This window comes from Prionailurus viverrinus, chromosome C1 (genome assembly GCF_022837055.1).
Source record: "Prionailurus viverrinus isolate Anna chromosome C1, UM_Priviv_1.0, whole genome shotgun sequence".
NCBI classification, from domain to species: domain Eukaryota; kingdom Metazoa; phylum Chordata; class Mammalia; order Carnivora; family Felidae; genus Prionailurus; species Prionailurus viverrinus.
In genome coordinates this window covers 28,624,402-28,649,748 of record NC_062568.1, presented here as the reverse complement: position 1 = coordinate 28,649,748, position 25,347 = coordinate 28,624,402, and the positions used below count along the sequence as shown (strand labels likewise).

The 25,347-nt window shown below is 43.4% G+C and overlaps 1 protein-coding gene across 2 annotated transcripts; it reads left to right on the top strand.

Moving 5' to 3' along the window:
* Window positions 1-181: 181 nt before the first annotated feature.
* FZD7 (frizzled class receptor 7) lies at window positions 182-24,492 on the top strand. Of its 2 annotated transcripts, none has more exons than XM_047870607.1 (2): window positions 182-2,693; window positions 24,377-24,492. In XM_047870607.1, exons 1-2 carry the CDS (start codon window positions 975-977, stop codon window positions 24,407-24,409), a joined length of 1,752 nt encoding a protein of 583 aa, XP_047726563.1. In that variant the 5' UTR covers window positions 182-974; the 3' UTR covers window positions 24,410-24,492. The 2 variants fall into 2 exon arrangements, with proteins under 2 accessions (XP_047726563.1, XP_047726562.1); XM_047870606.1 differs by lacking the exon at window positions 24,377-24,492 and adding an exon at window positions 5,849-6,354.
* The last annotated feature ends 855 nt before the right edge of the window (window positions 24,493-25,347 follow it).

Below are 25,347 nucleotides of genomic sequence, written 5' to 3'. Positions count from 1 at the left end.
GCCCGGCCCTTCCGACTTCCACCCAATCCGGAGGCCGCCGCACAGAAAACAAAGGCTACCATTGGGCCGCCCTGGAGCTCGAGGGCCCGCCCCCGGAGTGGTTTGTGAATGGGGGGAGGGGAGGGGGCGGGGCGGCCCGGAACCCTGCGAGCCCGACGCTTCTTCTGGCGAGTTGCGCGACTCCGAGGCGTTACTCTGCGCTCCCTCCCGGCGGGCGGCGGCGGCGGGCGTTGGGATTCACGGGCCAGGGCTTCGCGAGGCTGGAGAGGCCAGGCCCAGGCCGCGGGCATAGGGCCCTCGCAGCTTCGGGACGCAGTATAATTGGATTTCCAAAAAGAACTAGCTGAGCTCTTGGCTCTAAGGCGCCTATCGGACTCAGAACGAGAATCATCCGTTTGGCACAAACTTGGGGGCCGAGCTTTTGGGGCTGAAGAAGGAGCGGGGGAGTAGAAAAGGAGACGAGGAGGAGGCGGCGGCGAGCAGAGCCTGGAGGCGAGGAGGCGGAGCAGCACCGCCGAGGAGGCGGCCTCGGCTAGCAGGCGGCGGCGCCGGGCTCTCGGCTGCCCGGGGCCAGACTTGGTGTGGGGGGCGCGTGCGTTACTGTGCGCTGTGGGTCGAGAGACTTGAGCGAAGTTTGAAGGGTAACCGGAGACGCTTGTTGCTCCTCGCCGCAGAAAAAGCCACACCGTTACGTCGCGGCGGGAGAAGGCCGCCCCCCTTGGCGCCCCCGGCCCAGGCAGACGAGTTTGGGCTCCCCGCGACTGATCGAGTGCTGGGCGGAGACGGCTGCGGCGCCCACGCGGCGCGGGCACCCCAGCTGCAGAGCCCTCAGCTCCGCGCCGCCCACGGCCCGGCCCCGGCGCCGGGAGGACTCTCATGAGCCGGGCGCGGCCGCGCCTCCCCAGATCCAAGCCTCTCTCGGCTGCCTCGTCGCGCTCCTCCGGCTGAGAGCGCCGCTGCACCCGTGGCCGGCGATGCGGGGCCCCGGCGCGGCCGCGTCGCGCTCGCCCCTGGGCCTGTGCACTCTAGTGCTTGCGCTGCTGGGTGCGCTGCCCGCCGGTGCCGGGGCGCAGCCTTACCACGGCGAGAAGGGCATCTCGGTACCGGACCACGGCTTCTGCCAGCCCATCTCCATCCCACTATGCACGGACATTGCCTACAACCAGACCATCCTGCCCAACCTGCTAGGCCACACGAATCAAGAGGACGCGGGCCTCGAGGTACACCAGTTCTACCCGCTGGTGAAGGTGCAGTGTTCTCCCGAGTTGCGCTTCTTCCTGTGCTCTATGTACGCACCCGTGTGCACGGTGCTTGATCAGGCCATCCCGCCGTGCCGTTCTCTGTGCGAGCGTGCCCGCCAGGGCTGTGAAGCGCTCATGAACAAGTTCGGCTTCCAGTGGCCAGAGCGGCTGCGCTGCGAGAACTTCCCGGTGCACGGCGCCGGCGAGATCTGCGTGGGCCAGAACACGTCGGACGGCTCCGGGGGCCCAGGTGGCGGCCCCACAGCCTACCCCACCGCGCCCTACATGCCGGACTTGCCCTTCACCGCGCTGCCCCCGGGGGCCGCTGACGGCAGGGGCCGTTCTGCCTTCCCCTTCTCGTGCCCCCGCCAGCTCAAGGTGCCCCCCTACCTGGGCTACCGCTTCCTGGGCGAGCGCGACTGCGGCGCCCCGTGCGAGCCGGGCCGTGCCAACGGCCTAATGTACTTTAAGGAAGAGGAGAGGCGCTTTGCCCGTCTCTGGGTGGGCGTGTGGTCGGTGCTGTGCTGCGCCTCGACGCTCTTCACCGTGCTCACCTATTTAGTGGACATGAGGCGCTTCAGCTATCCCGAGCGGCCCATCATCTTTCTGTCGGGCTGCTACTTCATGGTGGCCGTGGCGCACGTGGCCGGCTTCCTGCTGGAGGACCGCGCGGTGTGCGTGGAGCGCTTCTCAGAAGACGGCTACCGCACGGTGGCGCAGGGCACCAAGAAGGAGGGTTGCACTATCCTCTTCATGGTGCTGTACTTCTTCGGCATGGCCAGTTCCATCTGGTGGGTCATCCTGTCGCTCACTTGGTTCCTGGCAGCTGGCATGAAGTGGGGCCATGAGGCCATTGAAGCCAACTCTCAGTATTTCCACCTGGCCGCTTGGGCCGTGCCCGCTGTCAAGACCATCACCATCTTGGCCATGGGCCAGGTGGATGGGGACTTGCTCAGTGGGGTTTGCTACGTGGGCCTGTCCAGCGTGGATGCGCTGCGAGGCTTCGTGTTGGCGCCTCTGTTCGTCTACCTCTTCATTGGCACGTCCTTCCTGCTGGCCGGCTTCGTGTCGCTCTTCCGCATCCGCACCATTATGAAGCACGACGGAACCAAGACCGAGAAACTGGAGAAGCTCATGGTGCGCATCGGCGTCTTCAGCGTGCTTTACACTGTGCCGGCGACCATCGTCCTGGCCTGCTACTTCTATGAGCAGGCCTTCCGCGAACACTGGGAGCGCACCTGGCTCCTGCAGACTTGCAAGAGCTACGCGGTGCCCTGCCCGCCTGGCCATTTCCCGCCCATGAGCCCTGACTTCACTGTCTTCATGATCAAGTACCTGATGACCATGATCGTGGGCATCACCACTGGCTTCTGGATCTGGTCCGGCAAGACTCTGCAGTCGTGGCGCCGCTTCTATCACAGACTCAGCCACAGCAGCAAGGGGGAGACTGCGGTATGAGCCCCGGCCCCTCCCCCACCCTTCCTTCCCCCATCCCCTCCGAGGGGGAGAGGCACGGGAAGGAGAGAACTGCTGGGGTGGGGGGTGTCTGTAACCTCCTTGCCCTCCAAGGAGAAGGGACCTGGAAGAGAGATGAAATATGTAGATTTGGGACGAGGGGTGTGTTTGGATAAGGAGGTCTGGGTGGAAAAACGGTTTGAATGAAAAGACTTCTGGCAAAGACTTGCAGGATGATGATCATGATGATGATGATAACGATGATGTTAATCACGTACGGTATGGGCCGACCGGGTTCTATCAAGATTGAACCCAGCAGAGATTGCTCTGAGTTCTTCCCGGCTCCAGGGCTGAACTGGGACTGTGAGCGGTTCCCCTGCTGCAAGACAAGTGGCCTGTCCTCACTCCTGTGAGGCCCGGGTGAAAGGTACAGCTCTGTCTGCGGCGGCGGCTTTGTTGGGAAAAGGGAGGACTCCCTGCGGTGTCCTTGTCAAGCGGTGGTCAAACCATAATCTCCTTTCACTGGGGCCAAACTGGAGCCCAGATGGGTTAATTTCCAGGGTCAGACATTACAGGCTCTCCTCCCCTGGCCCCTCCCGCCTGTTTTTCCTCTCCTACGCCTTTCAAGTTCTTGTAAAATAAGCATTTGGAAGTCTTGAGAGGCTTGCCTCCTCGAATCCTAATGTGAGGATGCAAAGAAATGAAGATAACATTTCGAGATGAGGCAAAGGAGACGAGTAGTAGGTATTTCTGCTACTTTTTTATTTCCTGCAGAAGGCAGAAGGAAGAAAGAAGGGTGTTTTATTTGGTTTAATACTCTGAAAAGAAGTAATGACTTGTTGCTTTTCAAAACAGGAGTGCATTTTTCCCCTTGTCTTTGTTGTAAGAGACAAAAGAGGAAACAAAAGTGTCTCCCTGTGGAAAGGCATAACTGTGAAGACAGCAACTTTTATAGGCAAAGTAGCACAAATCAGAGGTTTCCTTTTGGATGTTAATTTGGCTGAGATAAACATTCCTTTTTAAGGAAAAGTGAAGGGCAGTGTGCTCCCATACCCCAATCAGGCAGAGGTTCTGACTCGGCTGAAGGAAAATGCAAGGGGTTTTGTTGTATTTGTTTTAAATAAATTTAATTCAGAACACATGATCCTGTCTACAGGCTCTGTTAAAATGTTCAGGGAAATCTCTCCCTTTATTTTTTTTTTCTTCCTATAAACCTACATTTAGGTTTTCTATTTTCTTCCAATTTGAATCCTTCAAGATAAAAGGAAAAGAATAATACCCTCAGCCTCCATAATAAAGTTAAAAAAAATTTTTTTAAGTAAAGAACCATTTTTGTCCTGTTTTCTGAGTTCCATAAATCTGTTTATAAAACATCATGTGTATGCTGACCCTGTTTTTGTGTGGCTGGGTGGGGAGGTGACCTACAGAAATGATAATGAACGAAGCGGACAATTCAAACCATGGGTCCCATTTTTAAGGAAAGTCATTAAAAGAAGGTAAACTTCAAAGTAATTCTGGAGTTCTTTGAAATGTGCTGCATGACTTAAATTTATTAATCTTAAATCATGTACTTTTTTTTTTCTATAATAGAACTCTGATTCTTTTGCATAATGCTCTAAAGCTGAGCAGAGAATCATGGGAGCTAACCTTTACTCCACCTTTGACACCACCCTCCAATCTTGCAACACTATCCTATTTCTCAAAACAAGTTTTAAAATGCTGTTTTAAACAGTTTTCAGATCAGAGAGGGTACTGTCAGGAGTACAAGTTACTTTATATATGTAATGTTCACTTGAGTGGAGCTGCTTTTTATATTAAAGTTAACATCAACTTTGTGTTTCTTAAACTTCCAAAATGGTCTCATTTGTCAGATTTAAAACTCCCACTATACAGTTTTTTGGCATCTTTTGTGTTATATCTCTTGCATGTGAAATTTGTAAAATAGAGACAAGTGCAGTATGTATATTTTGTAAATCTCCCATTTTTGTAAGAAAATATATATTGTATTTATACATTTTTACTTTGGGTTTTTGTTTTGTTTTTCCTTTAAAAGTCTACAAGGAAGCCCCACTTTATCACATGTACAGATCACAAAATAAATTTTTTTAATACAAAGTGAATGTTTAGTTTACAATTTCTATATATATTTAAGCTAAAGAACAGAATTTTGTGTTATGAAAAGAAGGTGTGGAGGGACACCATTGGATCTGTCTGTCACGTAGATGTTCTATATTAGTGAAGTCTTATTGCCTTTTAAAATATAGTGTAATGAATGCTTTATCTGTCCTTTAATTTTTTTTTTCCTGTTGTTGCTGCTTCCTGCCTACTACCTTCCACAGAACCCTAAGCCTTTTCACATCTTGCTTTGGATAACTTATTAACTTACTGAAGGTACAGAATAAGCATCTTTTAGAGAGGTGCTATCTGACCCTTCAGAGATGCAGAACATATTTCAAAGAGGACTAGAAAATATTTTTGGTCTGCTTTTCTGGTGATGTTTTTCTTGGGAAGAATTCAGTGAGTTCTTCGTGTGTGTGTGTCTTTTTAATTGATGTTTTTGTATTCTAATACACCTTACCTAATTTGTTAATTCTTAAATCCTTTGGGTTCAGGAGGCTGGTCAGATGATTCCAGTTAATAGCAAGGGCCTTTAGTATGGAGGCTTCTCAGCTGTAGGCTTCACTCTACCTTCTAGGTCAACCAAACCAGAGGTCAAGTGATTCCCCGAGGTGGCAGTGACTCAGCAGCTCCGGCAGGAATAGACTCCATGCCTGACCCCAGGATGGCCTCAAGCCACTGAAGCTATTCTTTTCTCTGGTCTGAGAGGCTAACTTTGGAATCAGATTAGACTGAGAAGCCTTCCTAACCAGGCACTTTGATATTAAACAGTCCCTCAGGGAAATGATAAAGGCATTCTAAATACTTCCAATTCCAAGAGCCTCACTAGCTTTAATTTTTTTTTTCCACTCTTCTCTCTTCTTTAAATCAGGTGCCTATTTTCTGGCTTTTCCTAACAGTCGCTCCATTCTTGGGCAGCCATCAAGACCCAGCAGCAGACTGGACGCTGCTATTTCTCCTTCCCCACTTCAGCTCTAAGCTTCTGTAGTTCTAAACCTCAACAGAAACAGTTCCGTTTTTGTTTTAATTAACAGGCTTGCTCACATGGCTGGCGTGTTTTACAAACACGCAGAAGGAAAACCAATGACAGTCCTCACCGGGAGGAGGGAGCCACACCGCTGCACTCTGTGCAGAGCATCTTTTAAGATCCTCCTGGGTTTTGAACATCACAATGAGTGTGAGGTCATCTGAATCTGTGAAGATTTTGGCTTCAAGGAAGGAAAAAAATAGCGACTTAAAGTCTCTTTAGGTTTATCCAGTTTTTGCTCATAAAATGACACCTTTTAGGTTAAAGCATGCCTCTTTTAACACCACACTAATACCGCCTGTTAAGAATGTTTGCTTTTAGAGTAGGTGGAAGGCTCCCAATGGGGTTTTTTGCTCACAAATTAACTGCTAAAGGCACTTAGACCTTTGTGTGGGTAGAGCAGTGTGACTGCTCCTATAAATGTGTCCCCTTACTCTTTTCAGAGCTGCTTCATCCTGAAGGACGCCCAAAGATTGAAGAGCGTTGGTCTTTAGTGAGGGAACAAAGACTGTGTATGAATAAATTACTACCTGCTTTTTTTGTAAGCAAAGATAAAAGTGTTCGGTTTAATTCTTTTCACACTGGGATGCATCCTTACACAGTTGACTCTTACCTAAGAATTTTAGAAGCTCATGGATTTTTAAAGAGGCACATCTTAGCAGAAAATATGTGAGAGAGAGTGCTTGTGAAAGGGCATGTGTAGAGTTTAAAACATTGGCAGCAGTTTGGTGTTAATCCCTAGATAAGGAGCAGAAACACTTGTGAGAATTTTTTGTAGTTTATAAACCAAAATTATTCTACACAATAATCCTACGCAACACGTAATATTTTTAAGTGGGTATGTGGGAAATTATGGCAATAGATAAATGTGCTGTTGACAACATTTTGTAATTAAACAATTTTTTAAGTGCTCTTGATAAAAAATAGTGATATTAGAAATTCTTTGGGGAGAACTATAGGAGGACAGCAGCTGTGGGTTTGAGCCCTGTAATTATACTGGGAAATTCTCTTCTAACTCTCCCATCTTTAATTTCACTGAAAAGGCAAATGGCTATTTATAGATGGTATATTTTTATATATGTATATGTGGGTGGTGAATAAGGTCTACAGGGCTCCAGGAAATCCTAGAGGAGACCACAAGCACACCAATGTGGACTTAATTCATAGGCCTATTCTCTTTTTCTCTTATTTCACCCTTAGTGGCATTAAACTGATTTCATAAAACTCGCTTCTTCAACTGTTTTCAATTTGTGACATTTTTTACATCTGAATCTGTATTCCTCACATTTCATACAAAAATAAACTAGTTAAAAGGGCACCATTAAAATGTCCAGTGTTTTGGGGCACCTGGGTGGCTCAGTCAGTTAAGTGTCCAACTTCAGCTCAGGTCATGATCTCACTGCTCGTGAGTTGGAGCCCCATGTCAGGCTCTGTGCTGACAGCTCACAGCTCGGAGCCTGGAGCCTGCTTTAGATTCTGTCTCCGTCTCTCTGCCCCTTCCCCACTCGCTCTCTGTCTCTTTCTCTCTCAAATATAAATAAAACATTAAAAAATAATAAAGTAAAATGTCCAGTCTTTGATAACCACACATTGTATCTCTTATTCTCTTTGGTTGGAAAAAAAAAGCTCAGTCACTTGTGATTTTCTCAATCAGTACAAAAGTGGTAGAAAAAAGGAAGTTTGTCTAAAACAATGGTGGTTTACTATAAGTGATCCAGTTCAAGAAGCACTGCTCAAGAAGTCACTATATAAAAGGTGCTCTGATGGGACTGGAAGGGGACTAGAGGGACACAGATAAAAGTAAGAAAGACAGTCTACCTGGAATAACTTGTGACATAATTCATGGTGAGTAGGGTGTTTCCCAAGGAGGAATAAGCAACTAATTACATTTCTAGACAGAACTTGGTAAGTGTCATTATAGAGGTTCAAGTGCTGTTTGGAATAATATTTACTTGACATATGGTGGCATTTACTACTTTTTAAAAGCTGCTTTCACATTCATTATTTGACTATCCTCATAATTACTATAAGAACCCTTCAATATATAATCATTCCTACCTTATTTTTTAATTGATGTTCAAAGTACTGTAGTTATATGACAGAGATGTTTTTACTTATTTATTATTTTTTTTTAAGTTTATTTATTTATTTTGAGAGAGCATGCAAGCCAGGAAAGGGCAGAGAGAGAGAATCCCAAACAGGCTCTGCTCAGCATGGAGCCCAATGCAGGGCTCAATCTCACAAACCGTGAAATCATGACAAGGGGCCAAATCAAGAGTCAGACGCTTAACCCACTGAGCCACTTAGGCACCCCCGAGATTTTTTTTTTTTATTAAACTAATCTCTACACCCAATGTAGGGCTCGAACTCACAACCCCAAGATCAAGAGTCACATGCTTCACTGACTGAGCCAGCCAGGAACCCCTATAATAATTCCTATTTTAAAGATGAAGAAGCTGAGAGGCTCAGTGAGGTGAAGTGACACCTGAGGAGAAAGGAATCATTCTCATGTGTGCTCAGATTCTGAACTCAGTGCACTTTCTATAATATGCCACACAACCTGTCCTGAAAAGTGCTATGGAAGTTCAGTGGTAGGAATGACCATTTAATTGCAGGGGCAGGAGGGTGTCCAGCAAGAATGCATTTCCCAAGAACCCAGATTATGTGATCCATAATTTGTGCACTCTTATATTGGTTTCTTCACCTCTGTGGGTCTTGCTTTCCTCATCTGGTGAGGGTAACTTGTGAGACAAAGGTATTCCTCCAGCATCCTGTGATTCCAAGCAGCCAGGAGGAAGTATGAACTGGCCCACCCCTTTGTGGATTATCCATAGCTGGTTTGAAATCCCTGTTTTGTTTTGTTTTCTTGTGTTTTTTTCCTGTGGGCCAGTATGTCTTACTTTCTAGCCAACCAAGCCAGTGTGTGCTCTGTGAAGGAAAATGAGGATTACATTGACCTTCACAAGCCCAATTCAAAAAGTAAAATCATTACTGTATTACTATATACTGAAGCCAAAATGTAAGTTTAGGAGTTGTCTAGTCTCTTGAACTGGCTACTGTGTCATTCCTTGCTCTTCTTCATTAGCAATTGCATTCTGCCATCTGATAATTCATCTTCCTCAATACCAAAGGGGTGTTATTGCATGGAATCTTGGTTTCTCTCAAAGACCATGTCTTTATCACAACCAGGTTGGCTGCAGTCTTGTTATCCTGGAATTGCCGTTGCTGGGTGTTTCAGTGCCAAATCAACATTTTATGTGGCTGAAATAATAGGACAGAGGCTCTTGATTTGGATCAGTTACACTCAGCCAAAAACTTGAATGCTTCTTTAGGTCATTGTCCCTAAAGTCTTCTTCAGAAGACTTCAAACTAACAAAATTAAATGGAAGCTATTGTGAGGAATTCAAATGTACTTTAGCTGGGGAGTCTGCTTCACTCTGCAAAGTCCTTTTAGGGAGCTCAAGTCCACCTCTTTTGCATTTCACTTCCTTTAATGCTTCACACCTGCAAATCTCTTTATGTATCTTGACTCTGGCATCAGATTCAGCTTGGACCATTAGAAGTGATCTCTGAGAGATGGGCATTTCAGGAGCAAGAAAGGGCATTTAGGAAGCAGAAACAAAGGCAGGAGAAGATAAAGTTCCATATAGTCCATGAATGAAAACAAGCTGCTCAAATGATCTTGGTGAGACAACAACCTAATACTACTCACCTTTGGAAAACTTGTTCCCCAAACTTCAGCTTGGCCTTGCAGAGGCCAATTCAATCAGAGGGAAAATCATCTTGGGGAGGGTATGACAGGACAGGGAGCAGGAAATATAGTACCAACAATGAAAGTTTGTATGGCATAACTTAGCCCCAATTATATTTTTTAATTTCCAAAGAAAAATAAATGGCATGTAGCATTTAGTTCCAGTTTCCAGATCTGGGATAGCTTGAAGGAGAGATGGGTGGCAGCTGGTCCCTGAGGTATAGCAGATGTAGGGAACAAGTCCTGGAGCTAAAATCATGAGTTTCTTCAGTGCCAGCAAATTGTTTCTTGAGAAACTAGAGCGTGCCAGGTGCTGTGTTAGGCCTTGGGAATAGCACACTGACTTCTGGAAGGTGTTGTCCTTTGTTGAACCTTTGCCAGAGGTAAGCACACACTCCTCACCTCACTTATTTCCCACACCAGCCTCTCAAATGGAGATTGAACCAAAACACCATCTTTTGTGTTACAGATTATCTTTCTCTCCATGATCCTAAAGTACTAACAACAAATGAGGAGCAGTATCTTTATTTTACTTTTATTTTTTTGAGTAGCAGTATCTTGATCACATTCTGAAGATGGGAAATCAGTGAGGCTAAACACAGCCTGTTCAGTGTCATGAGTAATCACAGGCCAGGCCACACTGAAAGTTCCACCCAGGTCTCCCAAAGATTCTGACTCTGGCCATCTTTTCCACAAAGCAGTATGCTTTGAAGATGTGGTATGGCCAGCGGGAGAGAGACCTAAGAGGGAGAGGGGAGTGACAAGTGATTTGGACCAGCTTTGTGAAAGGGAGCGTGACTGTACAAATATGTTGCCAACAACAGTGAAGATTGGCCCTTCTTACTGTGTTAATGATCATTACCTTTATAACTGCTAACATTTATTAAGCATTGACATTATGCTAAGGTCTGAGTATGATTTAGTATGGTAGTTTTAATCTACACAAAGTCTTAACCATAGTACTTGGCATCTAACAGAGGTCAGTACACGTCAGCACTATTGTTATTAATATATAATTATTTCATTTATTCTTCACAACAACCCTAGGAGGTAGGTATCATTATTCCTCATTTTACATACAAGGAAACTTGGGCTCTGAAAGGTGAGCCACAGACCAGCAAATTGGCTATAGCTTGTGCCCCTAATCACCATGCTATAAATATTTACTGAGGCCTTAATGTCTTCCATTCTCTATTATTCTTTTTTTTTTAAATTTTTTTTTCAACGTTTTTATTTTATTTTTGGGACAGAGAGAGACAGAGCATGAACGGGGGAGGGGCAGAGAGAGAGGGGGACACAGAATCGGAAACAGGCTCCAGGCTCCGAGCCATCAGCCCAGAGCCTGACGCGGGGCTTGAACTCACAGACCGCGAGATCGTGACCTGGCTGAAGTCGGACGCCTAACCGACTGCGCCACCCAGGCGCCCCACTCTATTATTCTTTTTAATTTAACCCAGAATTGAAGAAAGAATAAGTGAAGAAAATATTTCACATCAGGACTGAATGGAATTAAGGAGGGCATTTTCAGTGCTAGTCCCCAGAAAATTTGGGGGTTTTATTTTTGTTTTTTAAGTGAGAAGCAGAAGACTCATAAATGCTGTTTGAATTCTAGAAGGCTGGATGCTCCCTGTTCTTGCATATGCTTCTACATTGGGGTTCAAGGGCCTGGCCTCAAGAATAAGCCTGAGAAGTACTTCCCAGAAATCACCAGGAACCATTTGGAAGGTTGGACTAAGAGTCCCTCCAGAGATTTCCTCCATTGCTATGGCTTCTGCCCTTGCTCATTCTAGCCTGAGGATCAGGACACAGACTTAGTGAGAAGGTTCATGCTGCTTACAAACCAAGAGCCCACTGAACAAGAGCATGAGAACAACAAACCTTAGCAGCATGGAAACCCTCTTTCTAAAGGTCTATTGGAAGAATCACAAGAATCTTCACAGTATTATTATCATATATACCATAGCAGTATTATCATAATGAAATGGTAAGATGATAGCTATCCTTTAATGAGTGCTTACAATGGGCAAGTTCTGTGTTAAGCCCTTACATCAACTCACTTAATCCATACATTATAAGGTGGAAATTACTCTCATTCTCATTTTACAGACTCTTAATATGGAATTCTGGAATCAACCTGAGCATTAGCATTGAACATGAGCTCAAAAGAGAGCGTGTTCAAGCACCCCACTCTAAATACCCTTTTATTATCCACACTTTACAGAAGGAACAACTGAGGCACAGAGAATTTAGATGGCCCTTAAGGTTATGGAATGGGGAATAATTTAGGTCTACCTCCCATTGGAGTGCTCCTTAACAAACAGGAAATGATTTGGGGCAAAGAGTGAAAACAATTCCAGAGAACACAGTTAAGTTTCTCTTCTTTCTACCACTGGCTCCAGGAACTGTGAATTTTGAAGGCAACACTCTTTTTGTTGTTGTTCTTTTAAAAAAACAAAAAGCAAACAAAAACCCTCAAGATATAATTTCACAAGTTCCAACAACAGCAAATCCAGTACGTTTGCACAGAAAGAAGTGAAACATTGCCTCTCTCCTGATGCGTTTTTGCAGGCTTGCAACATTTGCCAGCAAGATAACTGGATTTCCAAAAGAGGGAAGGGTCCAATCACAGGAGATTTTATAGCAGAAACAGGTAAATAAGCAACTCAAAAGGGTTTGCCAGTACAACTGTTTGCTAATCTGCTAATTAAGGCCTGTGAGTTAGATATGATGGGGATATAGAGTCCATTCTTTAGTTTATGGGCCTAGGTGAGCTTTACGTTGCTTAGAAATTATGGATTTCTTTCATAAAAGAAATGAAAGGTTGGTGGTGGTGGCGGCGGCTGCAGTGGTGTGTGTGTGCGTATGTGTGTATGCAGACTATTTTAAATAAAAGGGGTCTTGTGTGTATGAGACGGTTCAGACTGGTCTTTGATGATCTAAAGGAAGGCAGACTTAAGGAGAAAAAAACCTAAATGTTAAGGTAAGATCTTTTTTCATTTAATTTGTTTTTAAAAAACTGCATCTCACATGTACATCTCCCCTCTTTGTCTCTCTCTTTCTCTATCCTTCACGATTAACATTGAAATACCATAGTTATAGCTGCATATCCCATTGTTAACTTCTGGGTTTCATTCCATGAGGCTTGACATAGATGTCAAATGGATGCACTTGACACCCTTGCACAAAGACACATACCAGCCTAAAAGGAAACTATTTAATTTTTAGCAGAATTCATTCTAAGGACGATTTGTTGCCATTTTCATCACCATTTGCACTTAGAATTTCCAAGGAATTAAATTTGTAAATAGCACACTTTTTTAGGGGAAAGTCAGTCAATGCTGTAATACTTGGCCTGCAGTGCTCTCAGCTTCTAGCATAGCATGCATTTGCCAGTGCTCCCTGTAGCATTCTGAAAAGCCAAATGGCTTGATAAAGTCAAAGGAACCCCAGAAAATGAGAACAAATGTTTCAAACCAAACCATCCTCTCAAGTCACAAGGAAGTTTCATTTTACTGTTAGTACAAGTGAGTGACAAAAAAGAAGGTTGAAAAATAAACTTTCAAGTTCTCCATTCAGGTCCTGCTTAGGGGATCTCCCCCTATAAAAGTGGATTCTTACTTTATTTAAGGTGGGAATCTATTTCACTGTAAGAGTTAAATGGGACAGCAAGGAAATTCCGTTAGTTCATCTCTGATGAGAGAAAGGCGACCGACAATTCCTCTATTCATTAAGTGGCTTTTGGTCCACAAGTTGTACAAAATGTTTACTTCAGATAACTTAAGTCTCCTTTCAGTTCACGCCACCACTATTATATATTTATAACTGCTCCGTGTTTGTCTCTCAGGATTCCCCAAATCTGTCCAAGCAGTTCAAGTGGCTACCGAAAAAAATCTAAATGCAGTCTTTGCCGTCCAGTCAGAATGCTGTCTCAACTGCCTTTTCTTATTTTTAAATTAAAAAAACACAATTTTCTGTTCGTCAGAACACACCAGGTTTGGGCTCTGCTTATGAATAGAAATACTCAAGTTTTGGGGCACCTCGTTGGCTCAGTTGGTAGAGGATGCAACTTTTGATCTCAGGGTCTTGAGTTCAATCCCCACATTGGGCACAGACATTACCTTAAACAAACAAACAAACAAAAATAACTGCTCTTTAAATAAAAAAATAAATACTCAACAGTTTCTACCTCCAAGGCACTTACAGCGTGTATAGAGGTAAAATTATTGTGTCTCTTACTCTCCTGTCCTGGACACTTGATTTAAAAAATGAAAGAAAGGGTTAGCCTTTTGCATAGTATCAGACTTCAAGAAAAATTAGAATGGAGCTAGCTAGCTTCATTCTCCTTGGGGACACTTCTTTTAACCCAGAGATCTTTCTTACCTGTCACTCTGAACCAAGAAAAAGGAAACACAAAGATGGAATGCATTAAAAAAAAAAAAAAAGGAGAAAGAAAAAAGAAAAAGATCAAAGGGAAAACCCAGCAAAGAAAGAGAGAGAGCAAGATAGCAAGAGAAAATTCTGAACACAGCACTGCTTCTGAGCCCCTGACACCTTGATTCAGTCATTCCTTCTACAAATATTAGTTGACTTTCTATTGTTATTCTCATTTCCTGTATCCCAGAGTTATAATAAATGGTAACATTGAGGGTTTTGATGCACCAGGCACATATGTAGAGTGTACTAAGCACTGTGCACTTCTTATCTGATTCTCTCCAAACTCTCTGAGATAGATACTATTATTCCCATTTCCCTAAAGCTGAGATATAGGGAAGTTAAGTAACTTGCCAAAGATCCCTTTATTTCTACACTGTATGCATTTTTCTCTTTCTGCTTTCTGCTTTTTTCCCCCCAACCCTGAGTGCTGAATTGTGGGTATCCATAGAATCAACTGTTTCTTTGAAATATCACTAAAACTGTGATTAACTTCTCTTGGGATTGTGAAATACATTTATTCCAAGTCATGTGTTACTTATTAGCAGGGAATTAGACCCTGCTTTTCCATGATCTATGTTTAATGACTTCATCCCACACGAGAGGGTATCACAGGAGGATCATGGTCACCAGTGGGGAAGCTTATACACTTGAGGAGCCAAAGTGGGTTTGATTTAGCTCACCTCATTGTGTTCTTACATAAAAGGGGTTGCAGGGGAGCCCAATAAGAGCCCCCCACCAGGGCAAAGTGACTCAAGAATTACAATATCCAAGTCCAGATGACCCATTTAATGTACTCCTCAAGTGTTCACCCTGTGTCCAGTCTCCAAACTCTCCCTGAAGATGAGAAATTTGAGAAATAACGACAGATTCTCTAAGAAGTTTGAGAGTTGTTTGGAAAAGATGAGTTAATTGCTCCCTCCAAGCATGAAAAAGTCACCAGTGTTATTCTGGTTTGGGGAAATAACTTCAGCTCACTTGTTGAATGCATAGTGCTAAAATGGTCAAGGGACAAAAGAATGTCTCACAGCCAACCTAGGCTATCACCTCCTAGCTTGAGATGTCCCTTTTCCCAACCAAGGCATCCTGGAATGTTTAAAAGTCCACCCACCAACACTGCTGTTAGAATAAGCAAAGCAGGCATCTCTCTGTCAGAGAGCCAGTTATTGTAGCTCCCTCTATGGGACTTGCCTCAGAGAACAGAGGGTGATTACAAGCGAAATCATGCTCCCCTGGAGTTGTCAGCCTTCCCCTACAGCCCAACAGGCTCTGGGCACTTAAGAAGCATCGTGGACCCCTAAGACAAGGTCAGTGGTTTGAGATCCAACAGCTGGTGCTATGTATTTTCCTCAGCCAGCAACTGCAATTTATCCTTGGCTGTGTCCTCTCCCTTAACCCCTCCAGTTGGCCAATTAACTTGGATTCTAGTTCTTCCCCATGACTACCATTTCTCGCTTAGATCATGGTAATAGCCCCCTAACTGGTCTCCCTACCTGCATTTTGGTCCCTCCTCCAATTCATCTCCACCCTGTGCCAGAAGAAATCATGGTACATGTAACTATGACTGTCTCTTCCTCACTTAAGACCATAAGCAAAGCATGCAAGTCCTTCCATGACTTCTGCCTACCTCTTCAGCTCATCTCCCAACATTGCCGCTCTGCAGAGAGTACTCTGGTAATGTTGATCTGTTCACAGTTGCCGTACATACCCATGTCACAAATTCATTTTTTGAGGAAAGAGAAAATTTGTAGCTATTTTGACCACAGAAAGTTCTGTACTGGATGAACTCCAGCTCTCTTGCTCCCTGCAAAAATAGACAGGAATGTGGGCTCAGAAGAAAATCAAGTGAAGGCCTAGATACCTCCATAATCACCCTGGGACATTCCTACACCACCCTGGGACAACTAAAGGAATCCCAACAAGAAAGAACATTACTGGGGGAGCCACCAAGGCTGACTGAGGTGGCTCAGTCAGTTGAGCGTCTGACTTCGGCTCAGGTCACGATCTCACCGTCAGTCAAGCCCCGTGTGGGGCTCTGTGCTGACAGCTCAGCGCCTGGAGCCTGCTTCAGATTCTGTGTCTCCCTCTCTCTCTGCCCCTCCCCCAGTCATGCTCTGTCTCTCTCTCTCTGTCAAAAATAAACAAACAAACAAAAAAAACATAAAAAAAAAAAAAGAAGGAACATTACTGGACTAAATAAATAAATAAAAATTAAATTAAATTTAAAAAGAGCATTAAGTATTATTATGCCTAGGCAGTGATTTTTCTTATATTTACCTTCTAGTGCCCAGCACAATATCTAGTACCTGGAGATGCTCAGTGTATTGTGTTGATAGTATCCACCCAAAGTTCATGTCCTTCCCAGAACCTCAGAATGCAAACTTATTTGGAAATAGGGTTATTGCAGATGTAGTTAATTAAGTTAAAATGAGGTCATATGAGAATAGGGTGGGCTTTTAATCCAATATGATTGTTGTCCTTACAAGAAGAGATAGAAAGACACTCCAGGAGAATGCCATGTGATGACAGAGGCAGAAATTGGCCTGGTGTGTCTACAAAGCAAGGAAATCCACAGATTGCTGGCAACCACCAGAAGCTAGAGGAGGCAAGGAAGTGTCTTCCTCTAGAAACTTCAGAAAAAGCATGGTATTATTGGTACCTTTTTTTAAACTTCTAGCCTCCAGAACTGAGAGAGAATAAATTTCTGTTGTTTTAAGCCACCTTGTGTGTGGTAATTTGTTACACCAACCCTAGGAAAATAGTATACTCAGTGAATAAGTCTGTTGGATAAATAAATACAAGAATAAATAAATGGATCACATCTGGAAAATTATTCGGAGCCAAATAATGTATTAGCACCCTTAGAGATATAATTTGTATGTTATCAGCCAAAATCTATTCCCATTGCCCCATGACCCTATAACTAGATTAGAGCTGAATGCATAGTTGGAACTCCAAAATACTAGTCTTTCTCTAGACTGGCTACAATACCTTGCTATAGCTAGAGAACAAAACTAAGAACCCGGAGTTCAAGGAATCGCAGATCCTTTTGAAAATCTGATGGAAACTATGGGCTGAGTCCCCAGAAAAATGCAAGTGCATTCATATATGCCCAAGACTTCAGGCAATTTCCTCCTACCTCCCCAAACTCATTGAACCAAGATTTGAGAATTCCTAAATTAGAAGATACATGTAGAATGTTTAGGAATTTTCACCAATTTTTTGGACACATGGAAAACAGAGAAAGGCAAGTTCCCTGTTTACGCCATGCCATGGGGTGTCTGGGTGGCTCAGTCGGTTAAGCATCTGACTTCAGCTCAGGTCATGATTTCCCCATTTGTGGGTTCAAGCCCCACATTAGGCTCTGTGCTAACAGCTCAGAGCCTGGAGCCTGCTTCAGATTCTGTGTCTCCCACTCTCTCTGCCCCTCCCCCACTCATGCTCTGTCTCTCTCCTCTCAAAAATGAATAAATGTTAAAAACAATCTAATAAATTAGGTCATGCCAAATCAAGAGGCTCCCATTACTTGGAATGGGCTCAGATGGCTCATCTAAGAGTCATAATGGACCACAGGAGAGCAACCTGGCCTGGAAATGTAGGGACCTGAATTCCATTAATTTAATGGAATTCATTTAATTCTTTTATTCTTTCTGTCTTCCATTCACACCCATACCACTAAAATAAGGTTGCTTTTAGGGTCAAAGGACAGGTTAATGAGATAATGTTGGTAAAGCACTTTGCCCTCAGGAAAATGTTGCTTTGTAAACATGAGATATTATTAGACTTTATCAAACTTCAGCCCAGCCAGCAGTGGCCCAGACAGTGGTGAGTCCTCTTTTTTATTTACTGTTTGGCCAAATTGGGTTCTTTCTCTAAGGCAGACAGTGTATGAGGTCTCCTGATGGCTGGTATAGAGGACCCTGATAAGTGGACCCTATCACCTCCCCTTGAACAGTGCAAACAGATCATTTGACTACATTTGATCAAAGTCCCCATCCTTTACTAACAGGCCCAAATCTCTTTGTGCATACATATTAAAGCAATAATCTTTAGGGAATTCTTCCTTTCCTGTGTGTGTTAATTTCAATGTGAATTATTCAAATATATCAACAAGAAAATAAATCTTATTTCATGTTCGGTGGTTGTGATTTTTTAATTACTTCTTAGGAATGATTTCATAGAACTTCCCCCTTTATTTCTGCTGTTCTTGGCCAATTTGAAAAAGGAGAAAAACATGATGATCACTGGTTTCAAAGACATTGGTTTTAGAACTTATTAAAAGTAACAAAAAGAAAAGAGTAATTTCTACAATTAGCAAATTGTAGTCAAACTTAAATGTTTCAGACTAACATTTTCTAGCCTCCCAAAAAAAGGGGGGGGGGGGAAGAAAGGAATTGCTTGAGTTCTATGGAAATTTGTTTTAAAAAAATCTCAAGGGAGCTTTTTTCATCATCAGAATTGACAAGGACAGAATGAACTGAGAAAAACCTAAAATGACAGCAGTAATTTTCATCAACATGAAGATGACATAGAATCTTAACTCAGACCCTTAAGAAATCCCACTACAAAGGAAAAAGAGTTCTCCCACAATTACCCACTCCTCATGCACACATACTAAGGGTACCTGACAGATGACATTAGCCAGCGCTCTGCATTTGGTCAAATACCATTTCACCAAATTGCACCAGTCAGACTTATTAACCATAAAGATGAACTTGCAAAGAGATTGTTGAATCCTAACGATAGAGTATGAGAATTTTCTCTTCTTCCATCCCTCCTCCCTCTCCATCTCCCTCCCTCCTTCCTATTATGTACCAGGCACTGTGCTAAGTAAGGGTTAATGATGTACATTCTACTACCTATAAGATCAGTATTTAAATCATTTAGATTGCAGATCTTGCAACTTTTGGAAAGATAGAGATGTACCTTGGGAGGAGGAAATTGTGTTTGGTGTGGCGGGGGACTGGGGGAGTGGAGGAGCAAGAGAAGGATAATTTGTAAGAATGGTTGCCTTTGGAAGGTCCTACTTGAGACACAAGTTTGAAAGGTGAAATTATTTTCTACTGCTAATATTCTCACCATTTTGCTTCCTCCCCTTTTCTCTCCAGTAAATCAAATATTTACCAGTTACTCAGCACTATCTTAAATGACCCCCCAACCTATGATACATGATCTATGTGTATCCGGGATACATGTATTTATATTACAGGCAGTAAAGGCATGGTAGTCTCCAAACTTTGCCTCTCAGAATACTGTGTCCTAAGAACATTTATGCCTCATCAAAAAGGAGGAAGAATGAATGAAAGAGAACCCCAATAGGTTTTAGAAAAAGTATACATGAAAGTTGTTTAAATACATATTTAAATTTGCTAAAAATAGCTCTGATTGCAGGAGAAAATTAATTAAAGTAGACGAAAAGCTCTAATCAGATTTATGCTATCTGATCCTGTAATTAGACCTGGCTTTTAGGCCATCCTAATAAGTTTATTTGAAAAGGAAGAGAGATCATTGTTTATTGGAATGGCAATAATTTGGGTTTCTTTAATTGACTCCTGGTGTGAATACGTTGATGCCTGCTGTTCTCTAAGAGGCAGCATGGAAAGTTTCCAGGAAAAGTTCACATTCCAGGGGCGGCTTTGGAATCTACTTTCCACTGCAACCCAAGTCTGCCATTGGGGCTTGAATTCGTCCCAACAAAACGCCAACTTTCAAAGGCAGCCTCACCAGGCAGCAATCATCATGGCTATGCCAGGGGGCTGGATAAGGAGCCCAGTTTTGAGCTGGGCCATCAAGATAATAGAGCGCATTTCCGAAATCTTACCTTCCCTATGTCCAAAGCACTAAAAAGCACAAAGGGTGCCAAAGGCTGTGACTTCAGGAGCCAACAGTCAGGATTTGTAGACAGCATTAACATTCTGACATTGTCAGCCGCAAAAGAGCTGCAATGAAGGGGGAGAGAGGAGTACTAGATCTTTCTCCTCCCAGAGCTCCCAAATTCCCAAAAGCAGTTTTGTCAGTTGCCTGCTAGAAATGAGTACATTCCATAGGAAATTAATAAGGTGCAAAATAAAAATAATCCATAACTCATTTGAAAGCAGAATGCATTTTGAAGTCTCTCACTACTTTAAGTGCTAGTAAATCGATGTTTTCTTTATAGGGCGTTTTGGTCAGAAAGAAGGTAGAGACCCCTGGGTAGCTCTGTTGGTTAAGTGTCCGACTTTGGCTCAGGTCATGATCTCACAGCTCATGAGTTCAAGCCCCACATTGGGCTCTGTGCTGACAGCTCAGAGCCAGGAGCCTGCTTAGGATTCTGTGTCTCCCTTGCCTGCTTGTGCTCTGTCTTTCTCTCTCTCAAAAATAAATAAAGATTAGAAAAAAATTTTTTAATAAAAATTTTTTTTAAAAAGAAAGAAGGTCGAGAGAGAGGTCCTGAAAGAGGAAGTGGGGATTTCAAATCCTGGTTTGACCCTGAAGACCTAACAGATGACCAACTCTCTATACATGATCATAATGGCAACTCTCCTCCCTTCTTCTAAGAACATCCAGCATGCAACCCCACCATGTTGGTATAGCACTAATCATGGCCCTTTCCCTGACACAGTCCCCCTGAACATAGTTAATCATTTGAAGGTAGGCATCTGACCCACGCTGGGTCACATTGAGCTTTTCCCAAGGAATTAGAACTGGAGCTAAAGAAGAAGTCAGTCTCTCTCTGGGTCTCTGGGCTGTGGGATGTAAAGTCCAAGAGCCATTAAATGCCATCTCACTGGCTTCAGAAATGAAAGGCAGAGTAGCATCCCAGTACCATTCAGGTCCCTGATTCTGCTTGTTCCTGAGATGTAGCTCAATGTCATCACCATCATACTAGTTAACCCTTTTTGCTTAATCTAATTTGCATTGGGTTTCTGTCCTTTGTAACCAAAAGAGTCCCGACCAATAAAACACACCTTTCTGTTTAAAAAAATAAATGTTTAAAGAAATAATTAGAATAAGAAAATAATTAGGATGTCTTTCTAATAATCTTCTAGGTCTTCTTCCTCTTCTCCACAGGATTTTCCTGATTTTTACTGCCTAAAATGTCTCTTATCGTGGAGAATATCTGATAGTGCCAACTTCTAAAGCATAGTGGTAACTGGGAAAGAGGTGGGAAATAAAGCAAATGAAAGAGTAGATCTGAAATGCATTGAGGACACCTACCTGGCACCTCCAGAAGGACTGGGTCCAAGTCCTCCAAGAAGCAGACACGAAGACAGGATTAGATGTGCAAGAGATTTATTAGGAAAAACACCTGTGAGGGAAAATGGGGAGGGAGCCAGGAGAAATGTCAGACTGGGGACAGGTCTGACCTTGTGAAGGAGAGGGGTAAAGGAGGAAAGTTAAGATGGAAGTATCTTAGACTATTTTGCAGTTTTAAGAAATTCTTTTTTTTTTAATGTTTATTTATTTTTGAGAGAGAGAGTGGGGGGAAAGGGCAGAGAAAGGGAGGGGGGAGGACAGAGGATCTGAAGCAGGCTCTGTGCTAAGAGCAGAGAGCTCGATGCAGGGCTCGAACTCACAAACTGTGAGATCATGACCTGACCCTAAGTTGGACACTTAACCAACTGAGCCACCCAGGCACCCCAGTCTAAAATATTCTTTAAAGGTTTGGCAAGGCGGGGGCATCTGGCTGGCTAAGTTGATAAAGCATGCGATTCTCAATCTAGAGATCATAAGTTCAAGCCCCATGTTGGGCATAGAGCCTATCTGGAAAAAAAAAAAAAAAAGTTCGGCAAGGCAGCCAGGGAGTCCTTGAGACAAAGTTACCCACCGGAGGAGTCTCCCATCTGCAGTGTCTCCCAAGAACAAGCCTGCCCGCTACAGTATTGCTGTCATACTCAGTCATCAGCTAGGAGCAGCCTGTGGGAAGCTTGGAAGCAGGACAACTGCAGTGATGGATTTCAGAGCAGGCAACTGGGGCCCTCAGTCAATTATGCTCTGCACAGTTGGAGATCTGAGAGGTACTTTTTCATGGTCACCATGGTCTGCCTCCTCTCTCCACAGGGCCTCATTCAGCACCTATTTCTTCAATGTCCACTTGAATGCCACCTGCTCCTCTGCCCTGATTTATACAAGCAGAAGTATTCTATTCCTCTGGATTCCCACAGCATTTGCTCCATCCTTCTCTTACACAACCTAATACTTTCTACCTTCTGTTACTTTCTTGCAATACTTTCTATTTTATATTGTGAGTGATATATGCGGCCCACCCAGATACAACTAACCCCTGTAAGCCACTATTCTATTAGGGGACCAAAGTGGGAGTAGAGGCTGCTTACTTTATTTGCCTACTCTGGGCACTTGAATTTTGACCTGAATACTCAGAGTTTACCTCATTTAGGCAGTTGCTTTATTCCCTCTAGTCTCAGACTCATATTTGTTCACATCTTAACATTTCTAAAATTGGGAGGCCACTTAGAACTTATGTTAAAAGAAATTTGCCACCTGCTGGCAGGAGAGTAAGTTGAGACAGAGCTGTTACTGTCTGCCCATGGGAGGACTTAGCATGGCATATTTACAATAAGTGAAGCAAATATTTATTGCTGAAGGCATGACTACACTTTCATGTTTTCTAGCAAAACAACAGCCAAGCACTCCAGAGGACCCTAGAAGAGGATTGCCGGTCTACACAATGGGCATAGTAATTACATACAATAAAAACTGACAGACATCTCAGGAGAAATAGCAGAATTTTTAAAGTTAAGTTGGTATGATTAACTCATTCATCACAAAATGATTCTCAGGCACCAAATATTTTTTAGAACCTTCTTTATAACTTTCACAAGAAGCTGTTTACCTTGTAGAAAGGGTTAATTTAATTAACAGTAGAACAAAATTATGAATTTAACCAAATAGGGAATACAAATGAAACCCTGGTATTCTACAATATAGCTAACAATTAGACTGCCTAAGCCTACATTTGCTAAGAAAGTCAAGATCACTAGGCCAGGTGATAAAAAGCAGAGGATCCTTGTGATGCTATCTATGCACAACTGTCAATGGTCACAAAGGATTCAGAAGAATCCATAGGCTGAATCTGAAAGAGATTTGTTCTTGGGGTGCCTGGCACAGTTGGTAAAGCATGTGACTCTGGTCTCAGGGTTGTGAGTTCAAGCCCCATGTTGGGTGTGGAGATTACTTAAAAGTAAAACTTTCAGGGGCGCCTGGGTGGCGCAGTCGGTTAAGCGTCCGACTTCAGCCAGGTCACGATCTCGCGACCCGTGAGTTCGAGCCCCGCGTCGGGCTCTGGGCTGATGGCTCAGAGCCTGGAGCCTGTTTCCGATTCTGTGTCTCCCTCTCTCTCTGCCCCTCCCCCGTTCATGCTCTGTCTCTCTCTGTCCCAAAAATAAATAAAAAACGTTGAAAAAAAAAAAATTAAAAAAAAAAAATTAAAAAAAAAAAATAAATAAATAAAAAAAAGTAAAACTTTCAGGGGTGTCTGGATGGCTCAGCTGGTTAAGCTTCCAACTCTTAATTTCAGCTCAGATCATGATCCCTGGGTTGTGGGATTGAGCCCTGCATCAGGCTCTACAATAAGCACGGGGTCTGCTTAAGACTCTCTCTCAGGGTGCCTAGGTGGCTCAGTCGGTTAAGCATCCAACTTTGGCTCACGTCATGGTCTCATGGTTCATGGGTTCGAGCCCTGTGTCAGGCTCTGTGCTGGTAAGCTCAGAGCCTGGAGCCTGCTTCAGCTTCTGTGTCTCTCTCTCTCTCTGCGCCTCCCCCGCTCGCACTCTGTCTCTCAAAAAAATGAATAAATGTAAAATAAAAATTAAAAAAAGACTCTCTCTGGCTCTCTCTCTCTCCCTCTCCATCCCTCTCCCCTGCTCTGCTCTGTCTCTTTCTAAAAAAACTAAAAAACAAAACAAAACCAAAAAAACACTTTAAGAAAAAAGTGAAGAGGTTTTTCTCAAACATTGAGTGAGGTACTGAAAAAGAACGTACAAATAAGTGTTATATTTATAGTAGTCTTTTCCCCCTTAAAACCTGTTATTATATTATCAGTGTATCTAAAAATGTATGGCATCTCGAACTTGAGGAACTAGGGTTACTATAATAACAATGGAATAGTTCTTCAACTTTTGACTTTAGGTTGATGCCAAAATGATTTGTTAAGAATGACCAAATGCAAACTCTGTAATAAGAATTCTGTACAGTTTAAATATTGAGTTGGCAAAGCTCAGTACCAATGGTCATCAATTTGCTGGTTCAGTTTACAATGGTTCAACTTCAATGTTTCAACTTTATGATGATGTGAAAACAAGGTACACTCAGCAGAAAGTGTGCTTAAAATTTTTAATTTTGATCTTTTCCCAGGCTGGTGATATGCAGTATGATATTCTCTCATGATGTCTGGGCAGCAGCGAGCTGTAGCTCCCCATCAGACCATGACCAGGAGGGTAAACAACTGATATGCCAACCACCATTCTCCACCCATACAACCATTCTGTTTTTCACTTCCATTTCATTATTCAGTAAAATTGCTTGAGATATTCAATGCTTTATTGTAAAATAGGCTTCGTGTTAGATGATTTTGCCCAGATTTAGGCTTATGTAAGTGTTCTGAGCATGTTCTGGGCCAACTGGTGATGTTCAGTAGGTTAGGTATGTTAGTTGCATTTTTAACTTATAAAATTTTCAACTTACAATGAGTTTATTGGGACTTAACCCCATCGTAAGTTGAGGAAGATCTGTATATGCATCACAATTCACTCTCCCTCCATTGCCTATGGGAGACATAACTGATCAGCCATGGAACTCCTTTTTGCTAGGCCACAACTCTGCAGAATTATTCTCAATTAAGTGTTCTAGGAAGCCACTACCAACTGATTGGATTTAGTACCGAATAAAAAACCTGTTTGCCATCCCTATGTTCTTATATGGAATTATCTCCACAGAATATACAAGGGGTTCTGACACCAGTCTCCTCTCTCTCCACCCTGAGAGATTAGTGAAAGCTTACAATAGCATGGCCAAAGAACCATTTGCAGTTCAGCTTGGAATCTTCTTGCAGGTTCTAGAATCTATAGACCTAGTGTCCCACATTGTTTTAAGCCATCCCACCCTGTTACTAATCACAAAAAGGTGTGATTTTCTTCCTTAAAATATGCCCTATTGGGGCGCCTGGGTGGCTCAGTAGGTTAAGCGGCCGACTTCGGCTCAGGTCATGATCTCACGGTCCGTGAGTTCGAGCCCCGCGTCGGGCTCTGTGCTGACAGCTCAGAGCCTGGAGCCTGTTTTCAGATTCTGTGTCTCCCTCTCTCTGACCCTCCCCCGTTCATGCTCTG

Bases quoted from the DNA above. Each gene is read 5' to 3' on its own strand.
- FZD7 (XM_047870606.1), top strand. From the start codon at position 975: ATGCGGGGCCCCGGCGCGGCCGCGTCGCGCTCGCCCCTGGGCCTGTGC. The intron at 2,694-5,848 runs GTATGAGCCCCG...TTTAATTAACAG, and splicing joins GCAGCAAGGGGGAGACTGCG to GCTTGCTCACATGGCTGGCG.